The 20,553-nt window shown below is 35.3% G+C and overlaps 1 protein-coding gene across 1 annotated transcript; it reads left to right on the top strand.

The window, feature by feature from the left end:
* The first annotated feature begins 356 nt into the window (after positions 1–356).
* On the top strand, positions 357–20,516 carry LOC129886988 (alpha-N-acetylglucosaminidase). The gene is made up of 19 exons (XM_055961913.1): positions 357–837; positions 1,575–1,648; positions 2,221–2,432; positions 3,162–3,283; positions 3,959–4,044; positions 4,943–5,037; positions 5,244–5,325; positions 6,479–6,585; positions 8,635–8,665; positions 9,387–9,504; positions 12,482–12,532; positions 13,471–13,580; positions 13,708–13,810; positions 14,014–14,112; positions 15,508–15,618; positions 16,167–16,429; positions 18,545–18,782; positions 19,476–19,554; positions 19,652–20,516. Exons 1-19 carry the CDS (start codon positions 631–633, stop codon positions 19,885–19,887), a joined length of 2,424 nt encoding a protein of 807 aa, XP_055817888.1. The 5' UTR covers positions 357–630; the 3' UTR covers positions 19,888–20,516.
* Positions 20,517–20,553: the final 37 nt, after the last annotated feature.

The following is a 20,553-nucleotide window of genomic DNA, read 5'->3' as shown; positions in this document are numbered from 1 at the left end:
ATAATATAGTTACTAATGATATTGACCATATTCAATTTTATTAATGAGTAGTACATTATATAACTCATGTTCAATTTTTCTTTTTTATTGAACTAAAGTTCAATCAATAAATATTGTATTTTTTTTCTAAAATAATTTTGGGATAGTTTATTATATTTTTATTATGACCTTTTGTTTGTTTGTTAAGATTGGATAAAGAATTGAAACAATTTTACAATTTATGAATTTTTTTTATATTTATAAGCAAAATATACCACTTAAAAATCCAATCTGCATATATAATATAATTTGATATTATGATCTCACGTGGCAATTGATGTAACCAATGTTTGAATCTGTATGTCAAAGATAAGTCAATAGAAATTATGCACTCTTCGTTATCATTGTTGAGGAAGTAGACAACTAAGAACACTAAAACAAAATTATCACTTTTAGTGGATCTACTAATTATTGTTTAATGTTCAGATTCCCACATTAGTAATCCTTAACCTTGAAAATTCCAAATGTTCTTACCCAAAAACCTAACAAAGAAAAAGACAATATCCACCATTTGCTATTCAAAGTAACATGGAGTAGTATATGATTAGCAATCATTAAACTCATTTCTGAAGCTCCAAATTCCAAGAAAATATGGTAAATTTAAAATCTTGGTTTCTCCTTGTAATTCTTTCTGTGTTTCTATGTACAGTATTGGGATCAGATGTTGTAGAGTCTGTGCTAAGGCATTTGGATAGCAAACGATCTACATTTGTAGTGCAAGAATCTGCAGCTAAGGGTGTTTTAGAGAGGTTACTTCCGGCCCATTTGCACAGTTTTGAATTTAAGATTGTCTCCAAGGTACTGTAGTATCACTCCATTGTCTTTTTTTCCAGTTTTGGGTCTCTCTCATTTAGTCCTTTTTGTTTGGCAACTTAAAGTTTACTGCTTTTCTTTGTTTAATAGTGATAAATGTTCAAGATTGTTGAGATAATGTCATTTTTTGAAGAGCTAGTTTACTTTTATGGTCGTAAGCACAAATGCCATCAGTATATGTCCTTTTTGTGAACTTGTAATTGGTTCACTAATAAATTCAAAACCAGCAGTACAATTTCTTTATATGATAACTGTGGTGTTCAGCAAGCTTGCACGCACCTCGACTAATTCCATGGGATACCTGCCACCTCCCATCAGAGGTAACTCTATCTAGCAAGACTAGGATAGATGGGAATAAATCACCTTGTTTTTTTTTTTTTTTTTTTGCTAGTATTTGAGCCTGAGATATAAATTTTGGGAAGAAATTATTGTTGTAACACTTGTTAGTATCATCAGAATTGGTAAGTGATGCTTACTTTATGATCACTGCGTATATAAGGATACAATATGTAGATGTTGAATAAGTGCAGGCAAGAAATTGTATTTAAGTGGCATTGCGTAACTTTCTTCTCCCTAATGATGTTGAATAATCCTCTAGGCTGCTGTAAGTTAGGATCTTCTATATTTGTATATTTTGGTTACTGGCGCATTTTTTTTTTGCGGAATTGACTTGTTACTTGAGTATTTGAAATCTATACGTGACATTTCATATGTAAATGTAGGATCTTTGTGGTGGAAGAAGGTGCTTTCGTATAACCAATTACAAGAGTCCGAGCAGAAATTCACCTGAGATTTTGTATGTTAACTAATGGTTACTAGGATCTTATTATTTTGCTTTTTGACATGTGTTTTTCTGAGGCTGGTATTGCTTTAAATGTTGTGTTCTTTTTACTGTAGAAAAGTTTTGTTTTCCCTTAAGCACACAATGGTGGTTGTATACTCCTAATTTACTTCTTCCTGATGCACATTGTTTAATAAGTTAGTGTTTTGTTTAAGTCCTTGATTCATAATATTGCCAACTTTGTGCCCATACCAGGTGGCTGCTGATTTCTGCAAAGGACAAGTTCCTTGTGAAATTCCTAAAGAGATTAGTTTGTTGATATCAATTAGCACTTTCTGTAATCAGTATGAGCTTTTGAATATGATATATTTATGTCGTAAGGGTTGGCAGTTGATTGCCATAGCCTCTTTTGGCATCTGCAGTACAGATTTTCTTTTCAAAGTAGAAGACAAGATAATATTTAAAACTTTTTTATTCAATGCAGAGATACAGTTGGACATGTGGCTCCGTCTAGTTCTGCTTCAGCCACTAGTCTGAAAGAGGCTTAAATTAGGTTATGAATCTATTTTTGATTTTTCTTTTCTTAGGATTCAAGGAACAACAGCCGTTGAAATCACATCGGGGCTACACTGGTATTTAAAGTATAGGTGTGGAGCTCATATTTCATGGGACAAGACAGGGGGTGTTCAGTTAGCTTCAGTTCCCAAGCCAGGTTCACTGCCTCTTGTAGAAGCGGAGGGAGTGACGATCCAACGGCCAGTACCATGGAACTACTATCAAAATGTCGTCACATCCAGCTGTAAGCATACAACCTCTCTCTCTCTTCCCTCCCCCAACAACCTTTTATGCATAAATCGTTATCACATAATAAGGTGCAGTTACACATTCACTATCACTGAAATACTGGTAGTAAGTCTTCCCCCAATACATAAACAATGGAGAACAGAATGCAGTATTTAGCTGATTTTTAAAGTGTGTGAGCGTCTGCCTTCTGATATCCAAAGCCTTATACCACTGCAATTTCTCTCTGTGTTTTCGCAAGTGAAATTGATGTCTTCTCTTGCTTTTTCTTTTCTAGTAATTCTTCCTTGTGCTCCTTAGAACTCATTCCTTTTCTCATCTAATCATAGGACGATGAAACTACATTCATGATGTTCTTCAATCCTCCCTGGACATCCTATCCTTAGATTGACGTCGTGTCAATCAAGAATGTTAAGTTCATAAAGCAAAGCATTTATAATAAGTGATGGAGCTGTAGATACCTCGTGATTTCAGCCTTTTTTGTGAACTATTCCAGTAGGTTTAAGCTGTTCAGATTGAATTGAGCCTGATTGAAAACCATTTTACTTGATAAGTCTACTCTGTCGAATGTTGACATTAGGAGTATCACAATTTTTCTATTTATGGATGCTTACTGTTGGTACTTTTGAGATGCCACTGGTATAACAACTCAGTGTATATCTACTTATTGGTGTTTTTAAGATGCTGCAAGTGTAACAGCATATCATATTTCTACTTCTCCACGCAGATTCATATGTTTGGTGGGGTTGGCAAAGATGGGAGAAAGAGATCGATTGGATGGCACTTCAAGGAATCAACTTACCTCTAGCGTTTACGGGACAAGAAGCTATCTGGCAAAAAGTTTTCCTGGTATTTCTATAGCTTTGTTTTTGTGGGTTCAGCTAGTTTAATTTAGACCATGGTTGTTGTCATGGAAGTTCCTGCCTGATATTATATGAGGAAACTCATACAAGCTGTTTGATACCTTTGAGCAAGGGCCTGAGTTGTGCGTATGATAGGGGAATCAGTTGTGGTAGTACCAATGCTATAAAACTATCGTTTTGCTAACCCATGCGTTGTTTTCATATTGCTAAACTTCTGTCTTGAATCTACTTCTATAAAATAGGCCAGAACTTGGGCACTATTTCAGATGAAGTTTGTTAATTAAAATATTTATTCTTTGTGCCAAAGTATTTAAGGTTTCATCTGCCAGCAGATCTTCAATTTTCTCTGAGATTTACTGAATATATATACCCTTCACTCTATCAAGTCTTGACTATTTTATTTGGTGCTAAAAAGCAATGTGCCAATATCTGCTTAGTGTTTACCTTCCTAGTTCTTTTATGGTCACTTTGTCCTTATCTTATGTTCCTACAGTGATTATATCTGCTTGATGTTTACCTTGGGATTCTTAATACTGTGTGTGTAAGAGACAAATACCACTGCACTTGATCAGTTATAGCTCATGAAAGTCTGATATTGATCTATAAGAAGCTTCGTTAGACGCTTATAAGCACTTTGTGGCTCATGTTTGTTGATGATCAGGATTATAATATTACTACCCAAGAGTTAAATGATTTCTTTGGTGGACCTGCCTTCCTGGCTTGGGCTCGCATGGGAAACCTACACGCGTGAGTGCCATAATCTGTCCCTTACTTCTAACTTCTCTTTTCCGTTAGGGGCATTTCCAGCTACAGCAAATGCTGGCAAACTGTATATTGTAACAAATATTATCTGGTTCAGGTATTTTGTGGGGCCAGGGCATATAATTTGTAAAGATTATGCGAGTTAAATGTCATACAGCAAATTGACTTTTAGCTTTGGTTTATGGTGCTCAAAGTCAAAGTGTGTAGTACCTAAGAAAGGAGGATACCTCAGATGTGTTGAGCAGGCCTATTTTAGGCTGCTCCACTACATCTAAGAGAGTTTTGCTTGCCTATAAATCTATAAAATTCTAAATTTACTTGTCATTTGATTGATTCATGCAATCCTTGTCATATGATTGGATGGCCAGCAGGTGATAGGCTAGGTCTACCTATAAAATTTCCCATCCTATTGCGTCCACTGGTTCTTAATAGATTCTCTTTGTGATGATATTCATACGTAAGTCAATTTTCTATCAAAGTTATAAGACCTTGAAAAAACATTTGTGCCTCAGTGTTTTGCGAAGCTAAACTGATTTGTCCCCATGCTTTTTTAGCTGCCTATTATCCTTTGCCATTGTGTCTTGCCATTTTCGTGTCGAGGTAAGAAAGACCAGGTGGGACGTTTTATCTTCACAAGGACTGTTTTTCTTAACACAATCCCTCGTTTTTCTCAATAGACTTTGTATTTCTTGAAGATGAAAGTGAAAGCATGGATCCTTATCTGCATTCTTACTTGTTCATATAGCAGATGTGACTGAATTTATCCCTCTTTGTATTATGTTTCTCTTGGGATCTATGCTTCATATTTTGCTGTGGATTGCTCTCTGTATCATATTGTGTTTCATTTTCATGTATTTACACTCCAAACTATATTCCACTGCAGATGGGGTGGGCCTTTATCTCAAAACTGGTTAAATATTCAGTTAGCATTGCAGAAACGGATATTATCTCGGATGCAGGAGTTGGGCATGACCCCAGGTATGACATTATGTTTGGTTTCAAAGGAACCTTTCAATTATTTTGTCTTTCTTCCTTATGACCGATTTCTGATTAGCAGACCATGGCTTCTCGTAGCCAGGTGTTCCCATTAAGCTAAAGGTGTTTCTGTTCCTTACTTCTTCAACACATAATATGGCTACTTACATTAATTTGCTTGTCTTTTTTTTCCCTCTAATGTCTGCTAGTACTTCCATCATTCTCTGGAAATGTTCCAGCTGCATTGAAAAAGATATTTTCGTCTGCAAATATCACGAGGCTTGGGGACTGGTATGTCAATTTAAAGTGTGCGGTATCACTAACTTCAATTCCAGTTTATTGTCTCCCTTAAATGTTTCTGTTCATTTCCTTCCTCTTAGATCGTATTTATTAGAAGTACTAAGATACTGTGTCACATATGATTTAGCATATTTGGGTAATATTCTCCACTTCCACTGAATTCATGTGAGACGCTCTATGCCACCACAGCATGTGAGATGAGGTGTTGATCCTCGTTTTATGCCTTTATTGCCTGCCTCCTTTTGATTTTGAGAAGGCATAGGAAATGTCACTTTTATTGCTACTCTTTGCTGAATATTTCTCATTCTTTAACATTTTTCGCTGAGCCTCTGTATAGTTTGAGAAGAAACTGACATTGCACAATGGGAGACATCTTTTCCTTCCCTCATATTTTTGACTAATAGACGTTTTCGTCAGAAAAAAAAAGAGGACGTCAAATAGGAACAAATCTTTTTATGCTTTTTTTGAGAATGGTAACAAGTAATAGGAACAAATTTTTGGGCAGATAGAACACTGCTCTTAACTTTCTGTCTGGATATAAATGACCACATTTACATCTTGCTGGTCCTTTTCATAACATTGTCTTCTCTTGTTTCTGTTTTGAGAATATGCAAATGTTTCACAATCTCTTTCTTTCCCGTCACTTCACTTTCCATGCAAAGTTATAGAACTTCTATTCAACATGTTTCTACACAGAGTTTGATTTCTGTGATGTGCAGTAGATGATAAGCTTATGACAGCTCGTGAGATGTGCCCTTTAGTTTGTTTCTTCTGCCCTGTAAATATATGACCAATTTCTCTTCTATAATCTAAAAACGAACTAGAGGTTTCCAATTTTGAATTCGTTTAGAGCAATCTACGAATTCCGATGAACCTTTTTGTGTGTGTGCGTGTGTGTTGAAGAGGTGGGAGTATTTCAAGGACTCACTTTTGTTACAGCTGATAATGAGCCTTCTGTTTCTGAAAGTAAAAATTCTATCCCTGGTAATTTTAAATTTTGTATGTTTCTGATAGTCTCAAAAAAAAATTCTCTGTTTCTGAAGTGCTCCCTAAAAAAGTACATTTAACTTGGCTGAAAAACATTTATTGTCAGATACTGGGAAGATTTGCTCTTTTAACCTGATGGAGTTTATACTTTTCTTAGGAATACTGTTAGTGGTGACTCTCGATGGTGTTGTACTTTTCTCCTTGCTCCCTCCGATCCCTTATTTATCGAAATTGGAGATGCATTTATCCGCAAACAGATTGAGGGTGAGCTATACTTCTGCTTTCAGTTAAAATGATTTCAGGATTCTCCTTTAATGAACAGAACATTGACAAAAGTTGTTTGGTCTTGAAAAATGTAAACGGATTCTAGACTTTTGTGAAACTTCCTAACACTCTTTTATTCTCGTTCTGTTGCTTTATCCTTTTCCATTTTAAACATAGAACATTGAGGAGCCAAAGCTTTTTTAACACATTACACTCATCTGTTTCCAATTTCTATGTTAAATGAACTAATGGAAAGAAAAAGAATATACAAGACATTACATGCCACTACACTTCACTGGGAAAACCAATGAGTTTCCCACAACTCTATACCTCAAAAATCTTGTCCAGAAGTCAAATGCCAGTATGAAGAGATGAACTCGCCCCATCTTAGGGGAAATTCTGTGTCCACATTGTCTCAAACAACTTTTCCAACTTATTAGAATATCTTGATGAATCTGCACAAATTCGAGATAACGTTAGAGATAGTTATTGACATACTTTTGCCTTCCTTGTACATTTAGAACACAGAAATATGCTGAAGTTTAGAGAAAAGCAAAATGTATGAATATCTTGATGAATCTGCACAAATTCAGATAACGATAGCGATAGTTATTGACATACTTTTGCCTTCCTTGTACATTTAGAACAAAGAAATATGATGAAGCTTAGAGAAAAGTAGAATTCACATACATGACAAGCACATGACTGAGCACTTTCCTAGAAAAGAGATAAATGGCAAGCACTTGAATCAGCACTTTTCTAGCAAGATAAACTTGTTTTGCCCTGACTACATAGCTGTTGGGACTTCCCCAGGGAATTAGGACCCTATAATTTATGTTGGATCCGTGCTGTGTTACTTCTGGAGTTGTATTCTGTCAGTCTGTTATAACTTTTTATGGGAGCATGGATTTGTTCCTACTGAGGATTTTTGTATTTGGTATTTACGGGTTTACTGGAATCTACTAGTCGTATAACATGAGTTCAGTTTTCAGCTATTTCCCCATCTGTACACTCATACCAAAAATATCAATAACATATTAGCAAATATTTCAATTCAAAAACTAAAGTCGATAGTAGATACTAAATTTAAAGAAGAAGAAAATACAAAAAAGAGGATAAAAAACAAAGGAATGAGAAGTTGTGCACAGTGCACTTGCCTACTGGTTAAGAGCTGCGAAAGAAGAAGAAGAAGAAAGTGCCGCGAAGTAGAGGAGAAAGATGAAGAAGAAGAAGAGATGACGTACCTTTTGCTGAAGTCTGAACTTTGAAGAAGAGAGTCGTGGTTTGTGGCTTTGTGCAAATAAACCCTAATATTTCCTTTTAAATTGATGCCAATTTTTTTTAAAAAAGTGTCATATACAATTAGACTTCTATGATCATTGATGACATCAACTGAGCTCAAAATACTTGAATATTGCTGTTTTTGTTGATAGTGTTTGCTAGAGGTTTCTAGTTTTTGCTTATCTGGTAGTGTGTGAATATTGTAAATATAGTCCTAGGACTTGACTCCCCAAAAGAAAAGAAGCTCAGAATACTATCTGCTCCACTTGGGGACTCCTTCCACAAGAAAAAGAAAAGATAAAGAAAAATATCGGTGATTTAATTCAAACCTCTTCACTAGTACGGCTTTCAACATCTAATTCTTCTTCTTCTCTCTCTCTCTCTCTCTCTCTCCCAGTGCCTATATTTTAGTCCAACTGCAGTATAAGGTGCTTTAATCGATCAAAAATACCTGTTTGACCTCAAGCCCTGCTGAGGAAGAAGGCAAAGCACATATGTAGTAGATCTAGTTTTATTGTGATGCTCATATTTACAGGGGATGGGGTGTGAATGCAAATTCCCAATTTCAGTGATGTAGCCATATTGTTGGTTATAGTTCATGAATTATTGTTTATATTGTTTGTTTGGCAAGTCGATGCAGGGTCAACTTCTGGCCTTTTTTTTTTGATAAAAATAGAGTCAATATTTTTGCTGTCTATAATTTGATATTTTCTGTCATTTGATCTCAACTGACTCTTTGGTGATTTATGTTTTGTATATTCACTGCAGAATATGGAGACATCACTGACATCTACAACTGGTAGTCCAACATTCCACTAAACTACTTCATCTGACCTGATTAAGTGCATTGAATTCACAAGCTGTTTCAAGTTTTTTCACTTTGATCTACTCTATGAAAAAAAATCTTTTTTCACTTTGATCTGGTTTATGATTCGTGTTTTAGGGCTTCTTACTTTTTAATCCTGAAAAAGTTGATATTATTGCTCATATCTTTTGTATGTTGACTCTCTGCCAACAGTGACTCTATTGATTGAACTGTAATCAGTTAATGACATTAGGAGAGATATCGGGCTATAAAGATTTATAACTTATAACTTAAAGCTAATTAAAAAAGACATCTATGACTTAAAGACAATTATCCTACTTGTTTGTTATGCCCTTAAATGTACAATCATCACCTTTTGCAACCTGTAAGTACTAGTCATAATATTCTCTTTTTCTTGAAGTATCTCTCCTCCTAGATTATCCATATAAGAATGTAGAGTCAGAACACTTTTTGATCAGAACATTTGAGGGTGGAACTTGTAAGGTGTAACAGGGTCTTGCAAATAAGTCAAGAACTTCTTGATCTTGACATTAATTACCCAGCTTAGGGATCTTATCTGTCTGTTTTAGGCATCAAATTTAGAATTCTTTTAACTTCCACTCAAGGCTTATTCTTAGTGCGTAAAACAGGGAAAAAGTTTCATTTCAATTTTTGGTTTATAATTCATAATCTGATAAGTTGCATGTTTACACAGTGATACTTTCAACGAGAACACTCCACCTACTGATGATCCAACATATATTTCGTCTCTTGGATCTGCTGTGTACAAAGCAATGTCAAAAGCAAATAGCAATGCAGTGTGGTTGATGCAAGTATACTTCTTGCTCTTACCACTAATTTTCTTACTTGGCTATTGGTGATTTATTTAATGATAGCATTCTAACATTCTTTGAGCTCTATTGTGCTTTGTTGTAAATTTTGACATCTTAAATCAAGTAGGATAGAAAAATCATTTGAAAGTTAAAAACATAAGAAATGTGAGTTTAATTCCACTATTTTTTTTATAAGAAGAGAATTATGGTAAAAGCTTCAGTAAAAGGTAGATAAACAGCCTGGCCATTACTCTATCAAAAATAAGAAAAAAGCAGACTTAAAGAAATGGGGATTTTAGGGGGTGTGGGTTAGACTGGTAAGATAAGCCAATTGTCTACCAATGGGTGGGATCAATCAGTTGTAAACAAATATATTATACTCGAGTTTCTTAACCTAAGGTTTACATTGATTCAAACAGATACGGAAAAGATTGTTCAAGTTGTCAAATAAAAAGAACCCCTCATGAAAGTACTTGTCTGGAAAGAAAAACCCCTAGTCGATGGTATCCACTTTCTGGTTTTCAAAGTGGTCCTTGTATATGTCTTAACAAGAAGATGGAAAACCTCTGAAGCCAGATGTGCTTCAAGTTAAAGATTACTACACGTTGTGGGAATATCATCCTTATCTTTGAGCATCTAGGGGAATAGTTGGCCTGGCACCTTTCACTATTTTTCATCATTTTCTTTCACTGGAAATCTACATATTCTATGAGCTATTTATGCAATTGAATGACTTAGGTAGGAGATCGAGATCTTACTTTTAGATGTGATTAAAAGTTGTGGCTTCTGGGGTTTGGGATTGGGAAAATTCCTTATTTGATAAAGTACTATGAAGAGAGAAGAAAAGAAGATAGTTTCAGAATGGATTGCTTGGTTATTTCCTCAAGGCATTGGAATTACATAGCGTTTACAAACAATCTAGAAAAGAAAAACATGTATTGACATCCCTACAGATCTCCTAATTACACATTACAAGGGTTCGAGATGAATATGCAAATAACATACATCAAATGATAGGAATTCGTTAGTCATCTGAGCTGATGATAGATGGTCTTTTGACCAGCCATCTTCTTGGTGCTTCAGTTATTGTTAGAGTACCTTTACGTTTTCTTAAAAAATAATTATAGGGATTTGGGAATATTTCCATATATACAAGGTATGGATTTCTGCAGGTTTTACCTGTTTTTAATGCATATCATATATGATTAGTTTGCCACAAATATAATCAATTCTACAGCTTCAGAGTGGGTTTTAAAAATTATTTTCTAATTGATCATTTCAGTTGACAAAAATCGTAGCAATGCATCTCAAGTCAAATGATTGTAAAATGAAGTGACACCTATTTCTACGTGCTTTCATGAAACACATGATTTGAAGTAATGTGTTGTGTGACCTGATTTTCATAGATCAGATTCATTGTTTAATCTCCTTCACACCACAACCCTTGATAAGGTTGCTTTAGCAATATAAGTCCTCGTGTAGCTAAAGCCATTGCTCAATCCTTGAAAGAAAATATGTTTTTAATCTCCAAAATTCATAAGATACAGGAATCCTAGATCGTTTCCATATATACAAGGTATTGATCCTTGTCATATTCATAGATTCTTTACACTACCCCTCAATTTGGAGCATACATGACATTTACTCCTAGCTTGCCACAAAATGAAATTAATCCTGCAGCATCAGAGTGGTTTATAAGAATGTTTGCTAACTAATCATTTGACCTGACAAAACTCGTTATAAAGCTTTGTTGTCCTGAAGCATCAACAACGAAGAGCTGGCACATGTGGTGTACATACATGTCTTCCCGGAAACTGAACTTCGTTTGTTGGGGTCACTGGCGGCTGTACTACCTATCTGAGTAGGAAGCGATGTTTGGAGATAGGCCGGAAGTGGTAAATGGGTCGCATCTACCCTTCTTCGCAAACCTTTCCAACTCTTCTTTGAATCGGGGTGCATCTACCCTTCTTTGCAAACATTTCCTACTCTGATTTGAATTTCTCAAAATTGGAAAAAGGTTTCAAAGAAGGGCCTTGACTTTGAATGTAAAAGTGAGAAGAGCAGAAATTCTTTTCAGAGTGAATTGTTGATTGTTCCCTCAAACCATTGGTTTTTAATTAGTATTTACACATAATCTAGAAAGGACAAATGTCATCTTTTAGGATGACTGTAATTAATCTCTTGTTTTAGCTTGTTACTACCTTTTTGGAGGTCTCCAGCATACCTTAATGCTGAGGAATACAACATTACCAGTTTCTAAAAAAATATCTACATGTTCTAGAAATCTCCTAATTATATAGTTAGAGGGATTTAAGATACTTCAATATTTACAAGGTGTGGATCCTTGCTACTTTAATCAATTCGACACTGTACCTTTTTTTAATGGTTTATTTCATGAATTTTCTCAAGGAATTCCAGGGATTTAAGTGCCATTGACTGTATTTGCCTTATCAAGTACAAAAGTGCCATTGACTGATGGGACTGAATTCTCAATCAAGTTAGAGCTGAGACGCTATCATTTTTATTGAAACTTTTGTTTTGTTGGAAGGCAAAGAAAGCTAATTGGTTTCTCATACTTCTAAGATTTTTGCTCAAATTGTCCCAAGTTTAAGGTTGATCTACTTAGCTCACTGGTTCATTGTGTTGTTGCTTCAACAATATATCATTATGCATGTGAATCTTGGATCCTAGTGGCTTAGAGTGAAAGTTGAGTCAGTAACAGGATCTTTCTTTCATCACTTTTTAGCAACCCACAGATGAATTAGTATGTCATTAGGTTTGGATCTTGTGGTGAATGAGAGTTCATTTTTCATTGAATCCATTTACCTGGTATTGGTATTTGTAAAAAGATTTGCCTTGAGACAAAATTTTCTAGCGATTGGCCTCTTTGCTCTAGTCTACATTAAAAGTTAGTTTTGTGTTTCTAGATTGCTGCATGAATTCATGAACAAACTTCTATTTGATTGACAATTTGCAGGGCTGGCTATTTTATTCTGACTCCAAATACTGGAAGCCACCACAGATGGAGGTACAATTCTGTAGAGAAAGTAATCTTATTTCCTTATATGGCATGGTCAGACGGCCATGTCATTTTGTACTTTCAGTTAGTATATTCATTTATTGCTTCATAATTTTTTATGCGTTGTGTTACACTATTTTTAGAATGTCCAAACTATTAAATTCTTAAAAATATGTAAATGGGTAAAATGCTTATAAATATCATATGTATTGAATTTGACACTTATTAATATGTTTGTCTTGTATTCAGATTAACCAGTCATCAATACATCTTTTATCTTCTCTTATTTTCTCACATAATATAAGTCTCAGTGGTTTTGGTTGAGACCCAAGTAGCTTCTGGTCTTGTGCTTACTGGGTAGCAATCTTATGTTGTCTGCACGAGCAACATTTATCTTTCTTTTCATAGTTTATCTATTCTTATTTGTTTCTGGCGATTGTTCCAGAGGCAGTACTCCTTATTTCTGGTGATCACTCTATGCACCGTCCCTATTTGGGTCGATCATTTTGGGGGGCACCATATCTATTTTCTGTCTGTTTTAGTGGCACTGTGCCTCTTCTATGGTAATTGTTTTGCGGGTTTTTCCTATGGTTGTTTCAGCGTCACTGCACCGCTTTCCGGTGATTACAAGTATTTAAGGTGACCATTCTAAATGACACTTTTTGAACATATAAAGAGATTGTCAGGTTTTCTGTCATTTACATGGTGGTCACTTATGTCTTCAGGAAAAAAATATTGTTCATGTTACTTACGTGACAGGAAGGCACTTATTTCTTTGATGCTACAAAATACTCAGTTTAGAGGACAATATGACCTCCTTATTCTTCCATATTTGTAAAGTCAATCGTTTAACAACGAAAAGGACAACAAAACATATTTTCTACATCAGACTTCTATAATTCGCATGGACTTTTGTTCTTAATTTTAACCTTTTTGCTTCCAAACAGGCACTTTTACATTCTGTTCCATGTGGGAAGATGATAGTTCTTGATCTATTTGCTGATGTTAAACCAATATGGAAATCATCCTCTCAATTCTATGGCACTCCTTATATCTGGTAATCAGAGGGTTCTATGTAGAAACAACTCTGTATAATTTGGTTTCTGAATATATTATTTCACCTATTATTGAAGCTTGAATATCAATCAAAAAAATTTCTAATGTTACTGTAACAAAACATAAAGGTGTATGCTGCACAACTTTGGAGGCAACATCGAAATGTATGGAGTGTTAGATGCAGTGGCTTCTGGTCCTATTGATGCCCGCGCAAGTGAGAACTCAACAATGGTAAAATCTCTATCATTTCATAAAAAAATATTTTGTTCTTTGTTTTCTTTCTAATGGAATTATTCAGAATTTCAAACTTTTTATGATTCTGTATCCTCTTGCACCATTGCACAACTATGATTTACTTGAGTTTTTAATCCATTTCCTTAAATTTGTCGAATGTCCATTACTATTTTCTTTGCTTGCTGGATGCTCTTTGGCAGGTTGGTGTTGGAATGTGCATGGAAGGTATAGAACACAATCCAGTTGTGTATGAGCTGATGCCTGAAATGGCATTTAGAGGGGCTAATTTTCAACTTCAGGTAACAACCTTGTGTCAATTAGAAATCATGAGGATTCATGATAATTATCACCACAGAAATTTTTTGCTCATTTTACCGTAAGGGCCTTTTCAATTCAATCTCCCTTTCTATTTTAACTATTTTCTTTTTTAAGTTCATTATACAACAAATTTGTTGCATAAGGCTATACTTTTACTTTAGAATACAAAACTGTAAAACCTATAGAAGCGAATTCTTTCAGCCAAGAACTCTTTGTTTCTAGTTTTTGCCGTATTCTCCTGCTTTTGTCAATTTCTCCTGTGATCTTTTGAAATTATACTATAAAATAACTCGAACCTTGTGAAAATATGTTGATTATGATCAAAGATGATATTTAATCTTAAAATATATGCTATACACAAAAGCAGTAGCGGTGCCTTGAGGATGAGGTTTGAACTGATTGGCCTCTATTGTGTTCATGTCGATTTTTGTCAAAAAGCCCATGTTTGTGCACTATTTTTTCCTATGCGAATGCAGGAATGGGAGTTACTGAGATTAATTATTTGTTATGAGTTCTACTGATCTTTGGACATAATTCATCGTATCTCTTTCTCTATGTAAATCTGGTACCCCAGTGCATGTTGAAGGGTGTGATATAATTCAGTAATTGTTTGCTGTTTTACTGGAAAGTTATTTATGCTACTGCAATTTCCTTGATACTTGCTGGACTCAATATCATTCAATCTTTTATGTTAGTTCTATAAGAAATCAAAATCCTCCAAATGTTATTTCATCTGCTGAGGATGTGCAGTTTTATGATTGATTCTTCAATACACTCTCAATATATGATTTAATTATGTCATATTATTGTCGAAATGTGGAAATTGAAGGCATATAAAACAATAGAACAGTGTTCTATATGTGCTTATGATATTGTTTATTATCTTGGGTGTCAACTTCAGAATAGTGTGTATTAAATGCATTTTTCCATTTCTTATCTCCTTCATTTTTTTCCAATAAGGTAAAGCCTACCCTGAATTTTATGTGTCAACATTTCGTTTCTTAAATTTTCTCCAATACAGTAAATCCTACCCCCCAAATTGACCCCCTACCCAGGAGTCAACAGTAGCCCTTTCACTTTGTTCCCTTGGTGACTCGAACTACCAAACTCTCTTGGGTGGGAGTAGAGTGATCTTTCCAATGTAGCTATCTACTTGTCTTCTTTTCTCATTGATAAGGTAAAACACGATTTATACTAAGTGTTAAAAAAGCCAAGCAGGTATAGCGTCTGAACAGAACTTCTCAAGAACGTCTGCTGCAGTGGATTTGTATTTGAAACTCGTATTCACTGGTCTCACCTGTGTTAAAATCTCCTAAACCCAATATTTATTCTTAATGCCGATCCTCACATCAGATTGCATTTGTTTCGTTGCATAGGGATGGTTGAAATCCTATTCTCGCAGACGTTATGGTAAAGTGAATGATCAAATTGAAGCTGCTTGGGAGATCCTTTATCATACAATCTACAACTGCACCGATGGAATAGCTGTAAGTTCTTCATAATTGTCTGTGCTTCAACATTTAATTCTACATCTTGTGATACTAAGGAGAATGGATTGATAATTATTTCTTGTATATCGGGACATATAATATTTTGGAGCTTCTGATGTATTATATCATATATGCTAGATTAGTGCTGATATGGAGTCATCAATCTTAGATAGTATGTGTGGTTGGGACTTTAGGTTGAACTGATAACTAGGCAATATGTTTCTAGCTAAACTTATGATGCAATTAGCTGCTCATTTCAGCATCTTATTAGTGAAAACTATACCAATGTTCAGAACTAATTTCTGTCTTCAACTGAAAATGCATATCTTCACAAAAAAATTTCCTTGTACGTATTCTTGCTTATCAAAGCATGGTCAGTTATCGTAATCTATTCAGGAGAAAAGAGGAGTGAATCCCATATTAAAGCCATGATATGAAAGAAAATCCTTCGAAGCACTAAATGTTTACATCCCAGTTTTCATGATTTGTCCCTGACATTTGTTTCTTTCCCTCACCTTGGCCCTTTTCCTTGTGCAATGTTGTAGTTTCACAACACAGACTACATTGTGAAATTCCCTGACTGGGACCCCTCAGGGAAGACGGGAACTGATATCTCAGGGACTGATATGTCCAATCAGAATGGAATGCAAAAACTTGCAGGGTTCCAGTGGAATAGACGGTTCCTTTTCTTTGAAAAAAGCTCCAGTCTACCAAAGCCTCACCTATGGTATTCTACAGCGGATGTCATCAAGGCATTAAAGCTATTCCTTGATGCAGGAAAAGAACTTTCTGGAAGCCTCACGTATAGGTAAAGGCTGTTTCTGACTTTCATAAGTGGTGATGAAAAATGACCTTTGATTCCTTTTTTGCTGGCACATATAAAGTATATCCAACTAGTCATTCTAACTCTTATAAAGCGGGGTAAAAAATTAAAATTTAGAAGAAAATCTGGCATCTGTATCAATAAAGTCTATCCAAATTTGTCAGTTTGTAAGCCTAAAAAATTGCATTAGTGCTTTGTTATGCATAAGAAGACACTACTATTGGATAGGTATAATCCAGATTAGACATGTTAGATTGACTAGAAAAAGAGAAAAGCAACCTACCAAAAAGACTAGTTATTTTGTTCCCCCAATCTATGTCAGGATGCTGTCAAATGTAGTGTCGAATGAACAAAATTAAAGCCACTTATATAATTAGCAACTTCAAAAGTCTCAGAGCACCCTATAAAGCCTAGCGTGGTACAATGGTGACATTGGTGTTCAAGGGAAACTGCAAATCTGAGTAGCTACTTCTGAGAAGGAAGCCATTACTCATATAAGCTGCTTCGATGCCTTTCAGGTGAAGCAGCTTACTAGATGTCCCTTATCTTGTACAGAATTCCATAATGCATGAAAGATATTCATTTTGTGGGCTCAACTGATGGCTTCAACAGAACTTTCACAGGCAAGCCGCCTGATGTTCTTCATCTGCAGGCTTTACCCTTATGAGCTTCACCTCTCCCATTTTCCTTCTCCAATGCACTTAAGATGAACCAATATTTCGAACAACAAGTATGTGATTTTTAAAAGAAAGTGCCTGAGCTTTTTAGTATCTTTCTGTTAACAGTTACCTCGTTATTTTAGCAGCTTCATTTTTATGGTAAGAATTTTCAAATTGAACCTGTTATTTGGATAATTTCGTCGTTTTTTTCCATTCCCTTTAAGAATCAAAAATATTTTTTTAGCTAAAAGCCAGCTATTGGTTAAGTGACGTTTGCTAGAAGCTGTTTTTCCAAATGATCGTGTATGTTAGTAATTAGTATTTTTTTATACAGGTATGCTGTAAGAATTTCAAAAGCAATACTGTTTTAAGAAAAAAAAATTCAAATTGCTTATAAAGACAACTTTATTTCTACTTCAGAATCGATTTTCCTTCAATTATAATAAAAACCTAACTTTTACTTCAATAGTTGTGTCTAAGCTTGAGAGGAAGAGAGTGCACCCAATGGTGTCAATGAAGTGGGTTGAGAACCATGAGGTCTCGGGTTTAAATACTAGCGAAGGTTGTCCAAGCCTTGTTGGACAGAATTACCTGGTACTTGTGTTGGTGGGAGACAACAGGTACCCCATGGAATTAGCTGAGGTGCGGGCAAGTCAGCTCTGGTGACACAATTATAAAAATACTGGAAGGAGATACTCTTGAAGAAACGTAAACGGAAAGTGTAGGATGTTTTATATTTGCTATTTCAGATAGTTGGTACTTGGTAGTACAAGTCAAGTTTAAAATTCCAAAACCTATTTTTCTTCTTTTTCGATAACAATTCCAAAACCTTCTTTCAGAACCACTGTATTTCATGTACATGGCATGCACTTTATGATTAATACGAACTGCTCGCTATGTTTCATTTTTCATAAAGGTTGTTGAGTCCCACATCTGATTTGGAAAGAGAAATTGAACTTCTTATATGGTCTTGGACAATCCTCACCTCATGAGCTAGTTTTTGGTTGAGTTATACCCAAGGTCTATTTCCTTGTCAAAGGTGTTTGTTGGAATGGAGTTTAAGAAAGAGAGACTTTTAACCCATAAACACAATATAACAAAAGTACCCTGTTAGTATCTAGAAGTCTTCTATATGCCATGTCAATTCCTATGAGAGCATGTTATAGATACAAAACGAAAATGTTAAGAATAAAGAACTATCAAATACAGAAAGAGCTTGATCTTTTTGGAACTAATTAAAAGAGAGTGTCATATAAATTGCAATAGAGATAGTAGTTACTATAAATATGAAACTTCAAAATCCTGTAACAAAAAGGAAAGGCGTTGCAAGGAATGTTCAATAGAATAGAATGAAATGAATATGTATTGTTCTTCTCATGTGCACAATGAAAATAATCGTAAATGTGAGAATCACCTCTTCTTGGGTATTTGGTTTCAACAGATATGACTTGGTGGATTTAACCAGACAATCGCTTTCCAAGCTTGCAAACCAGGTTTACTTAGATGCAATATCTGCTTTCCACCATGAGGATGCTAAAGCATTGAGTCTGCACAGTCAGAAATTCCTTCAACTTATCAAGGACATTGACAAGCTTCTAGCAGCTGATGATAATTTTCTACTTGGAACATGGCTGGAGAGTGCCAAAAACTTGGCGATGAATTCTGACGAAATGAAGCAGGTGAGAACAGCTAAATGAAGATATTGTATATCTTCTGCCAATTTGAGTAACTTGATTTAACAGGAAAAGGAAAACGAGAGTGAAAGCTCTAAAATTAAATTTACTTGTGATTAAAATGTACCTTGCCTTCGTAGAATGATAGAAAAACAGAAGAATCAACCAAGTGAAAGTAATAAATTCAACTGATCTTTTTCTCTATTTGCAGGCCATAGACTTTGTATGTTATGTAGTTTTCCTAATTTGGGACTTTTGTGGTGAACCCCATACTATGGCTCTTGGCATTAAATTATCCCCTCATTGACTCACATCGCTAAGCATTCTTTTATCAGAAATCCTATGCCCCCTTCGATTGGACCAACCATATCACCCACCCCACGGAAAAGCTTGCTCAGAAAAACACCCCCCCCCCCCCCCCACACACACACATAACCATTAGAGACTAGCTTCTTTTAGAGGATGTTATTTTCCAGCTTATGGAAATGACATGGATAATAGTAGGAAATTGCAAGATGCAACGTAAGGTAATCCTTCTTCCAGTAAAAAAAGATTCTATTTTATTATTTATTCAGCTTACACTAAGCTTCGAACAAAGTGTCATTATCTGATGAGGTTCTGTTTTCTGAATCCTTGGAGATTAATAATATAACAAGTTCTTCATTACTGGCTACTAATCCTTTGGTAATTTCTTTTTAGTATGAGTGGAATGCAAGGACACAAATAACTATGTGGTATGACAACACAAAGTACAATCAGAGTCGACTTCATGATTATGGTAAGTGCTATTTCCATCAGTTAATTCGGCCTCTTCACCTTCACTTCATATCATAAATGTTGTTAAGAATTTTGATCTTTTACTTGTCTTCACTCAGCAAACAAGTTTTGGAGTGGCTTATTAGAAGCATACTATCTTCCTCGAGCATCGATGTATTTCAAGCTCCTATCTAGAAGCTTGGAAGAAAAAGTGGACTTCAACTTGTTGGAATGGAGAAAAGAGTGGATAGCATATTCAAATAAGTGGCAAGAAAGTACAGAGCTTTACCCTGTGAAGGCTCAAGGAGACGCCCTTGCTATTGCTACCTCTCTATTTGAGAAATATTTCAGTTGAGATGAGATTATCCATTTCCAGAGTCAAACATGAACAGAAATGGGAAAACTTTTTCATGATTGTACAATAATACCGTTGGTTCTACTTCTGTTTTACCTCTCAGCGGATGATGTGTTTCATTGAAAAGGTTGTTGGCTGTGACACTAGTTTATTAGTCTGTTCCTAATCTACTAGTTTCACAGCAGGTGGTTGCATGCCTCTCAAAGGAAATATTCTTCCCTTTTACTTTAAACTCATGAGTTGATTGAAGTGTCAATTGATATAATTCCCTGATATTACCCACCAATGAACTCCCTCGACAATACTACATCCTCCTAAAGGTAGGAGGATTAAGACGTTTATGGTGAAATCGACGCCTTACATTATCCAAGAAACCGTACAACACATCAACCACTGATATTGAAAAGATAGCTAGTGATTTCATGGGACTCCCAAGTCTATAGTGGTGTTCAAATCTAGGAAGTTGGTGAGTACTTCCTGTTGTGAACTTTTCTTACTACAAATCCATTTTCATTGTCCTACAGGCTACAATCATGCATGGTGCAACCCAGTCAATGCATGGATAGATTCTTGATTGTTCTTGTCAATAACTTTTTGCAAGGTTCATCAATGGAACATCTTTACTACAATGTCAGTTTCTGATTTCAACACATTTTGCACAACAGT

This window comes from Solanum dulcamara, chromosome 4 (assembly GCF_947179165.1).
Source record: "Solanum dulcamara chromosome 4, daSolDulc1.2, whole genome shotgun sequence".
Taxonomy (NCBI): Eukaryota; Viridiplantae; Streptophyta; class Magnoliopsida; order Solanales; family Solanaceae; genus Solanum; species Solanum dulcamara.
This window is presented reverse-complemented; position numbering and strand designations above follow the sequence as displayed.

What these genes read in the sequence shown, in the direction of transcription:
- LOC129886988 (XM_055961913.1), top strand. Translation starts at nt 631, where the DNA reads ATGGTAAATTTAAAATCTTGGTTTCTCCTTGTAATTCTTTCTGTGTTT. An exon ending in AATTTAAGATTGTCTCCAAG is followed by an intron (nt 838 to 1,574) that starts GTACTGTAGTAT and finishes ATGTAAATGTAG; the next exon opens with GATCTTTGTGGTGGAAGAAG. An exon ending in ATCACTGACATCTACAACTG is followed by an intron (nt 8,666 to 9,386) that starts GTAGTCCAACAT and finishes ATGTTTACACAG; the next exon opens with TGATACTTTCAACGAGAACA.